This window comes from Cyprinus carpio, chromosome A4 (assembly GCF_018340385.1).
Source record: "Cyprinus carpio isolate SPL01 chromosome A4, ASM1834038v1, whole genome shotgun sequence".
Lineage (NCBI taxonomy): Eukaryota > Metazoa > Chordata > Actinopteri > Cypriniformes > Cyprinidae > Cyprinus > Cyprinus carpio.
The window spans coordinates 5,955,605-5,965,079 of NC_056575.1; the positions used below are offsets into that span (position 1 = coordinate 5,955,605).

Here is a 9,475-nt window from a genome sequence, read left to right on the forward strand (position 1 = left end):
TGATGTGCAGTCAAATACTAAAACCAGATTTGTTACCATCACCATCCATTGCCACAATTCCGAATTAGCTAATAAACTGCCACTATAAAAGGACTGGCTCACTGAAGATATAACAGTCAGGATTTACAGATCAGAGCTGAAGACGAGTTCACTACAAGATCCAAGAAACATGAAGACCTCCACCCTCCTGTGTCTCTGCTTCTTAGGTTCCAGGTGAGTCCTAATGAACCATACGTTTTTCAACATTTTATGAGGTATAAATATGTGCAAAGTTGTAATGAACAGTTTTTCTGCTTCTCTTCAGTGATGATTTGTGCATATCTGAGATATGGTTGTATTATAATTCACAAATTTTCTGTTGTAGTTACAGTCAGGCAGTGGATGATGTGTATGAATATCTGTGGGAGCAGAATAAAGACATTGCTAATAAGACAATCGGGTTGGACTTCCTGAGACAAATGGAGAACGGCAGCCTGCAGGCGGAGCGATATGTCAACTTCACCATCCAGGACATCGGCTATCTACTGGAAGTCACCAAGATGTTAAAGAAAATGAGTGCCAAAGTATTTCAGCCCAGTGACATCAAGGACTTCATGAAAGGCAGATACTCGAGCTACAAAAGATATGCAGACATTATTCTCAAACAATATTTTTTCAAGGTAAGAATAGAAAAACAAAAGACTTTAAACATTTCAAGTTGGTTCCTAATTCATTGAAGATGGTTTATAATCTCATTTCCACAGGGTGAGCCTCCCATTGTGCAAACTCCAGCTATGAAGAAGTATCTGGCGTACTACAGAAACCTGATGCACAATGAAAAGTCGCTGTACTTTGCTGTGGGTCTTCTGCCCTGCGCTAGACTCTGGGTTTGGCTGGCTAAGAATCTCAACACTCCTCCAACCAATGCCTACTACACTTGGAAGGTGGACAATATGGGCGGCCATCCTGAGAAAACCTACAGAGCTCTGCTGAATAAGTATCTCAAGACACCTGAGAAAGTGAAGAAGGCTAATACTGTATTCCGTGCACAGATGCAGAATGAGCATGATTTCTTCTTCTCATCTTGATTGGTTGTTAGAGAGAAGTGTTGCAAATAGCCTTCTGTCTGAGCAACTCAATATTTCCAATTATTTAAAGTATTTTTAAAATATTGATGGATGTATTTGGTTACATATTTTATGGTTAATATGCAATAAAAAAATTAATAATTTAAAAATAATTTAATATTTTATCCAAGTCTAATGTTAAGTTTTTAATCATGAAAAAGTGTATGTGCACAGCCAGTTTAAACCGAAATATAATTCTGGTCTGTTGTTTCTGAATATTCATTGTCTGTACCCATCAACAATAAAAATATCTTCTATTATGTCTGATATCTTGCATTCATTTTAAATCTGAAGCATGCCATTTTTTAAGGATACTAATGTTAAGTTAAATAAAATAAGAAAAAATAACAATAATTTAACAGCATAATAGAAAAAATATTAATAGAATAAATTAAGAAAAAAATATTGAAATACAAAAATACCATCAAATGTGAAGTGTCAGAGAGGGAATTCTGGGAATGACAATATACGGTTTGTCACTGTACATTATAAGATTATTTGTTCTTTTTCACTTCCAAAGACTACTGTACCAAAAATTACATGAAATGTCCCATTAGATCCTTTACAGATTTTCACCATATATATTAATTAACAGGTTTTTTACAGTAGCATTTTTGCAGTCTTTTACAGCTGAAATTACAATCACTTTTACAGTGTATTTTATTTTTCCAAATGTTCCTTAATACAATAACTAAAATGCTATGTGTACTTTTTGAGGAAACTTATTTTAGACATGGAAAAATTCCAACCAGTGCAAGGAGCATCAGTTTTTACATGCACTTCTTGCTTCATCCAAATACAAAAAAGAGAATCTGTGTAATATATTGTTCTCATAAACTGCACATACTCATGTGAGGAAATAGTTTGCCATATTTAAAAATATAAACATTTTACCAAAGATTTTACAAAACACTAAAATGTTTTCTCTGGCATCTCTGGTGTATCACATTCTGTACTTCTGGTACCACCCATTGTTCCATTTCCGTAGAGGTTCCTTAAAACTTGACCTCCGACCTTAGTCTGCAACTTTCACTTTCATATATGAAAGTAGAACGCTGGCTTAATTCTTTATTACGCAATAAACACGGATACTGTACATAAAACTGCTTCTTTAGGGAAGCTGTAGTGCTTGGATTGGGTTGGGGAAGTTGAAGAATTGAAGAAAAGAGCACGTCTGGACACAAGAAACATGAAGACCGCTGCCTTTCTCTGTTTTTCTTTCACATATTTTAGGTAAGGTCTTAATGTTTAATTTTTATTAAACAGTAACTTTGGCGTGATTACTAGATGTTGTTTTTAGACTCCTAAACAGGACAAAACTATATAAAAACTAGTTTCATTTCTAAACTAAATGGGGATCCTAATATAATGGCTCTTCGTTGATTTTCTGAAATGCATGATAAGTTGTACTGAACAGTCTCATCTAACACTAATTCTCTTGTCTAAGAATTCAGTTTAATAACGGTTTGTGTGTATAACAGGTACACAATCTGTAACTGTCCTAGTAACAGTTTGGAAATGAAATCTGTGGAGGATGTATATGAGTTTATCTGGGAGAACAATATAGACATAGCCTATAAGACGATCCGAGGGGACTTCCTGATACAAATGCAGAATGGCAGCCTGCAGGCAGAGCGATACATCAGCTTCACCATCCAAGATCTTAACTATGTACTGAAAGTGGCTGAGATGTTGAAGAAAATGAGTGCAAATGTAACTCAGCCTAATGACCTCAAGGACTTCTTGAATGGTAGATACTCAAGTTACAAAGGTTTTGGCAATTTGATGCTCAAACAATATTTTTTCAAGGTAAGAATAAGATCAACGAACAGTTCAAAACTTTCAAGTTGGTTCCTAATTCACTGAAGATGGTTTATAATCTCATTTCCACAGGGTGAGCCTCCCATTGAGCAAACTCCAGCTATGAAGAAGTATCTGGCGTACTACAGAAACCTGATGGACAATGAAGAGCCGCTGTACTTTGCTGTGGGTCTTCTGCCCTGCGCTAGACTCTGGGTTTGGTTGGCTAAAAATCTCAACACTCCTTCAACCAATGCCTACTACACTTGGAAGGTGGAGAATATGGGTGGCCATCCTGAGAAACACTATAGAGCTCTGCTGAATAAGTATCTCAACACAACTAAGACAGTGGAGAAGGCTAATGCTATATTCCGCGCACAGATGCAGAATGAGCATGATTTCTTCTTCTCATCTTGACTGGTTGTTAAATGCAAACACCGTCTGAGCAATTCAATATTTCATAAAAATAAAAAAAGTTTGCAATAATAATCCAAATACTGATTGATGTATTTGATGGCTTATTTTAAGATTTTGCTTACAATAATTTTAAAAGAATTAAATAATCAAAAACTATGTTTGCAACCACATTTTTTGAAATTTACAAACAATAATACATTTCTTTTACATTTTGTCTGAATATTTAGAGTGTTCAGCAGTTCATTATTTTGTTAAATATAAACTCTGAAAAATATATTTCACATTTCATGGTTATAGGCACTATATACCATTTCTAAAACATCTAAATTATTCATTTTCTATTTTGATTTTACGATTATCTTGAGCTATATAAATAAACTTGATTTTCGATTATTTTCCCTTTAAAGTATTTTAACGATTATCTTGAGCTATATCAACAAATAAACTTGCCTTGCCTACTGTATATGGTTCCATTTGAAAGTTTTTCATTAAATATAGTTTAAAAATGATATTATTCTGTTAATAACAGATATGTTATTATATTTAGATTTTACAATGAACGAACCAACTGCAACAAACAAAAGATAAGAATATTCTTTATTTTGTAGTATTTATTCGTATTGATTCTAATTTGCACTACACTATACCCTATTTAACTCCATAATAACTATTCTTTATTATGTTATTTTATAGTGTTGCGGGGGGGGTCTATAGTTTAATACTTTTATTAGTTAATAAGTAATGTCACTGCACTTTACTTCACTTACATAAACACAAATTTGAAGTCAAACGCACTGCAGTTGAGTTCAGCTCGTTGACTCTGTGCTGGATTAAAATGTCCTGGGCAGCAGACAGATTAAAAGTGGGTCTGAATCATCTGGATCGGCATCACGGTAGTTAGTAGTTAGTGTTTATTACAAGTAAGGTTTGACAAAAATTTGGGTTTCCCTGGTCCTAGTTTACATACATTAAGCGTTTTAGAATGTCCCAACTTGAGAACGCACCCGGTGTCTCTAAGCGGGGCTGGCGTGCAGCAGACAGGCAGCTGTTTCCGGTGTTGTGCCCAATTCTGACCCCCTGCTAGATTATTACCAACCTAGTATTTGTAGGTTTAGGAGTAGTTTTGGGGAAGGGGTTAGGATTAGGGGTGGGGTTAGGATTAGGCAATCAGGTAGCGATTTGAACGAGGGGGGTAATAATTTGGCAGGGGGTCAAAATTGGGCACAACACCGGATCACAAGCCGAAGCATTACGAGCAGGCTTGCTTTATGGTTTACTACTTTTCATTGATGGAAATATTTATTTTGAACAAAACACTGGATCATATTTTAACTTTAATTACTCTCTTGCTATGATAAATAAATAAAGCAGGGCGATCCATTTTACGTTACCTTTGTTCTGTACTGTACAGTGATTATTATGTGCTGCTGACATCCATCCGTGTAAAATGTTATGAACTTTAACCTGTATCATTCAGAGAGCATCCTTCACTTCTGCACAAAACGTGTCATATCATCCTCAAGTCTTTCAGTTATTCAGCTTTCAGTTATAATTTCAATTCAAGTGTGCCTTTTATAAAACTGTACATTTGTATTGCCAAAGGAATGGCAGCTGGGCGTACAAAATATGTGCAATGTAATAACAATGTAAATAACATTAGTGCAAATAATTAATGGTTATAAAGATTTTGCATTTTAGAATTGTTTTAGTCTTTAAATATTGCTGAAATTCATTCAAATACACTTTACATAATGTCCTAATATTTGGCTCTTGGTCTGTTTGTAAACTATATCCTGGCTTGTCTGCAGATCCACTTTTGACACGGACGTCCTGACTCCAGAACAGAGAATAGCCTATAAAGAGAATGGATTCATACTCATCTGAAAATTGGTATTGGAAGAGGATATTGACAGATTCAGGCAAGACTAGTCAAAACACTGAACATTCATTAATTTAGTTTTTAATTGTGGTATATGCCTATAAAATAATTAAAAATATGACAGAAAAAAAAAAACAAAAAAAAAAAAATGACTGAACAGAAGAATGCCTTCTGTGTGAACCTAAATCTGCAATAGAAAGTTTAACAGACTTTGTTATAAAATGCATCGCTATGGACTTTCACTCTGTGAAATGGTTATGTAATGATATGAGAAAAAGCAAACAAATATACTGACTTCTAAAGGTGTCTTTTTAATGTTTCATCTGCTACAATAATATAGTGTCTTAAATTATCTTCATTTGAGGAGCCAATATTGATAATTATTTGTAATGCATTGTACTATATATATATCATTCTAATATTTAATGCATTTTTTATTTTTTAAATATGCAACACCAGCACAGTCACAGAAATTCTGTTTAGTGAGATTAATAGAAGATTATTAGGCTGCATGTAAACATAGGTACTGTTGGAAAGTTGGGTGAATTCAGGGTAAATCATTAACAGAAAATCTATATTTCAGTGCTCTTCTTTGCACATAACAGTGTGTGTGTTTCACAGGAAAGAGTTTGAGCGCATCTGTAAGAGAGAGGTGAAGGTGCCTGGTTTGGTGATAATGAGAGATGTAACCATTGCTAAATCTGAGTTTGTTGAAGTTTAGAAGGCTGTGACCAAACTTCAGGACTTCCAGGAAGATCCCGATCTTTTCCGCTATTGCACTTTACCACAGGTAGACACAGAGTACTATGCATACAAAACACTCTCCACAGCAACAAGAATATAATTTTCACCTATATTTAATCACATGTTTCTCAGATCCTGAAGTATGTGGAGTGTTCCACTGGACCCACATCATGGCCATGCACACCATGCTCATCAACAAACCACTTGACACGTGTATATGTGCAAACCTGGTGATTGGATTCAGCAGAATATCTGGATTAACTGTGCATTTTTAATGTAGCATTTATATAGTCATCAAAAGGTTTTATTAAATAGCATCGCTTTATATATATATACATATACAGAGATGTAGATGAGTTTGTTTCTTCATCAGAACAGGTTTGGAGAAATGTAGCATCACATCACTTGATCCTCTGCAGTGAATGGGTGCCGTCAGAATGAGAGTCCAAACAGCTGATAAAAAAAAATCACAATAATCCACACCACTCCAGTCCTTCAGTTAATGTCTTGTGAAGTGAAAGGCTGCATGTTTGTAAAATCCATCAAGACACTTTTAACTTCAAACCACTGCATTTCTCCAAATCTGCTCTAAAGAAGACACAAACACAAGTATATCTTGGCTGGCCTGAGGGAGAGTTAAGTTTTAGCTAATTTAAATTTTTGAATGAATTACTCCTCAATAACTCTATCATACATACTGTATCTTACTGATGCAACATGTTGAGTTTTAAAAGAGCTGTAAAATAAAACCTATGGTTAATCAAAATTTTGTAAAAATGATAATTTAGATGCACAAGAGTAACAATACATTGACTTTTGGTGCTGTCAACAACCAGCTTAGTAAGTGTATGATGGCACAAAGTCAGAGATTACTAGATTTGAATTTGTTTGCATTTATTTCAGGCCATCTCCTGTCACTACGCCAGCTCTGACTGCTTTACATTGATGTAAAAAGGATCAGCTCAGGAGAACATCAGCAATGAAGTGAAAGAACTTGCAGCTAAGAAGTATGGAGTTGATGATACAGTCACATTTGAGGTGTGTTCACAGCTTCAGTCAAATGCAGAGTTACTTTCATGCACACGTGTGTGGTTTATCATTGCAGTTGGGTTCTACATGCATGTGTTTGTTCTGTGTGCAGGACACCTGGGCTTTGCGGGGACATCTGATCCAAGGAAACCGAACATCACTGTGATTGCCAGTGCTCATCTGTCTGCTTAGAGAGAGAACAGCTTCACAACTGGAATGATTTACAGCACACAGCTGTTTGTTAATTATTAAACAATTGCCCTAAAAACTAATAATTAAATATGCTTTCACTAACTAAAAAAACAAACTCCATCAATCAGCACTCAATGTAATAAATAAATCATGGATCACGCTTTCTGAATTGCCATCTGTGCCTTGGAAAAGCAATTCTGATACCGATCTAATAATATTAATGAAAGCCAGACGCTGTAATTTTAGCATCAATGGACCTTGGTGTGTAAATGGACCTATGTTGAAGTACTTGGAACAGAATTCGAGTTCACAGCGGACAATGGGAAATATATAATTGGGTACAGCGGAGCATTTTATCAGCCTCCATTATTTGACATATCTAAGATCCAACTTTTTGCTAATGGAAATTATGTTTTTGAAAGAATAAGAGGCAAATGCATTTTACTGTTAATTCTGCGATATTAAATGGATAAATATGTTTGATCAACATTAGATCAGGTCTAAACGTGCCTTTTAAAATCCATTAAACAAAACTAAAAATAACTACCACCTGACAATAACACTGCTTTTGGAGTTATAATCTTATTAATAAAATTCCAAGTTTCTGCCACATTATTTTGCTTATTGTAAATAAACACACATATATTTTAAATAAACTTATGGCTGATAAAGTTTCATATGTGAACGCCAGTGTTTTATAACAAATATAATGGGAATTTTGTGTGTTATACAGTATGTTGTGTGTTATAAAGCAAGAGTGGTTTTCCAACCTCGATTTAACAGATGTGAGCAAAATACACCATCTATTTATATATTTACCAGCTAACTGCAATCCAATTCCTTGATCGTGCTGATTAAAAGCAGAATAAGTGGGCATTTTAAGAGCAGGCAAGAATGCTTGTTTGTTTCTCTCTCTGCATACGCACGTATAATAAATACCATACGTGCCCAGACTGCAGTCTCCATTGAAATCAAATTGCTTTTAGCAGAAAATGTAAGTGTGCCGAATGAAAGTGGCTATTTAAAGTGGTCCATGGTACAAACTCCATCCGACCAATTCAAACCACACCCTGTCAACAACTTCCACAAAAATAAACAGTAAGATGAAGTGGTGAGATTGGTTCAACATTATTTACAGTTGAGAAATTGCCCTGGATAATTCACTCGATTGAGCTTAAAGTGATAGTTCACCCAAAAATGAAAATTCTGTCAACATTTATTGACCCTCATGTCATTCCAAACCTGTATGAAGATGTTTAGCAGAATGTTCATGCTGCTCTTTTCCATACATTGCAAAGAAATGGGCCCTCAAGCTCCAAAAGTGACTAAAAAAAGCACAATAAAAATAATACCAAGTGGCCCAAAACAAACCACTTTTGAATATACACAAAAGCAAATGAGTTCTGTTACTCCATCCTCCTTTAGAGGATAATAAGTATGGATCTGGAACGACATGAGTGTTAGTAAAAGGTTTAGTGAGCAATTTCTTTGAGAGGGAACCCACTTTTACACTTAATGGGTGTCTTCTTGGGAAAGAGTGATTCTCCAGAGTGGAGAGGTACCTTGTGTGTTTGTGTTGTGGAGAATGGCTGGGATCGCTACTGTTTCCTGGGGTGTCTGCCTTATGGAGACTTGGAACCGAAGAAAATACCTGGATGGTATCCAGACATCCAGGAATCCATTTACACAGCATGGAAAAATGTCTCATAAATGCACATGCACACCCTATAGCCAAACCAACCCAGAAAGGGCAAATCATATGCACGGTTTCCTCACAGACATCGATGTACTTTGATACGCGTTGAGAAACGGAGACAGAAGCCAATATAAGGAGTGACATATAGCTTTTAACTTCCCTCTATCTCTCAGCATGTCTGTTTCTCATTTCCTGACATTCTGTCTGGTTGTTACTCTATTTCTCTCTTTGTGTCCGTTTTACTTTAGATATCCAAGCCTGGCTCCAGGTGGGCCTCTCAGCTGTTGTTAAAGTATGTTCTTAAGGTTTGCGGATGTAGTATAAATACTATATCCAACATATGACAGTCACCTTTGACCCAGATGTTTTTTGACAGAAAAAAAATTATCTGGTGGCACCTCTGCACCCTCGGCCTCATGGGATAGCAACGTGTCCATTGATTCCACATCTCGGCAGATGCAGTGATGCTGTTTGCATTCTATTTAGAAGTGAAATATGCATATTTGGACACAGGATGTGTCTCACAAACACTGAACTCTCACTGGCCTCGGAGCAGGAAAATAATTTCTGACACTCTTGGTAAAGAATGCTATGTGTAGCACACACAGTCAC

The 9,475-nt window shown here is 35.7% G+C and overlaps 2 protein-coding genes and 1 long non-coding RNA gene across 3 annotated transcripts; all 3 read left to right on the forward strand.

The window, feature by feature from the left end:
- Nucleotides 1-53: 53 nt before the first annotated feature.
- On the forward strand, nt 54-1,366 carry LOC109066457. The gene is made up of 3 exons (XM_019083480.2): nt 54-213; nt 365-659; nt 744-1,366. Exons 1-3 carry the CDS (start codon nt 170-172, stop codon nt 1,065-1,067), a joined length of 663 nt encoding a protein of 220 aa, XP_018939025.2. The 5' UTR covers nt 54-169; the 3' UTR covers nt 1,068-1,366.
- Nucleotides 1,367-2,123: 757 nt separating this feature from the next.
- LOC122139694 lies at nt 2,124-3,543 on the forward strand. Its single transcript, XM_042738819.1, has 3 exons — nt 2,124-2,339; nt 2,588-2,915; nt 3,000-3,543. The coding sequence occupies exons 1-3, from the start codon at nt 2,296-2,298 to the stop codon at nt 3,321-3,323; spliced, it is 696 nt and encodes a 231-aa protein (XP_042594753.1). The 5' UTR covers nt 2,124-2,295; the 3' UTR covers nt 3,324-3,543.
- A 2,283-nt stretch (nt 3,544-5,826) lies between these two features.
- Nucleotides 5,827-7,278, forward strand: LOC109054948. The gene is made up of 4 exons (XR_006156508.1): nt 5,827-5,992; nt 6,079-6,176; nt 6,850-6,984; nt 7,088-7,278. It is a non-coding gene; the product is annotated as an uncharacterized LOC109054948 (long non-coding RNA).
- Nucleotides 7,279-9,475: the final 2,197 nt, after the last annotated feature.

Excerpts from the sequence above, each read along its gene's own strand:
- LOC109066457 (XM_019083480.2), top strand. The coding sequence starts at position 170 with ATGAAGACCTCCACCCTCCTGTGTCTCTGCTTCTTAGGTTCCAG. Across the intron at positions 214-364 it reads CTCTGCTTCTTAGGTTCCAG|TTACAGTCAGGCAGTGGATG; the intron begins GTGAGTCCTAAT and ends TTTCTGTTGTAG. Across the intron at positions 660-743 it reads TCAAACAATATTTTTTCAAG|GGTGAGCCTCCCATTGTGCA; the intron begins GTAAGAATAGAA and ends TCATTTCCACAG.
- LOC122139694 (XM_042738819.1), top strand. The coding sequence starts at position 2,296 with ATGAAGACCGCTGCCTTTCTCTGTTTTTCTTTCACATATTTTAG. Across the intron at positions 2,340-2,587 it reads TTTTCTTTCACATATTTTAG|GTACACAATCTGTAACTGTC; the intron begins GTAAGGTCTTAA and ends TGTGTATAACAG. Across the intron at positions 2,916-2,999 it reads TCAAACAATATTTTTTCAAG|GGTGAGCCTCCCATTGAGCA; the intron begins GTAAGAATAAGA and ends TCATTTCCACAG.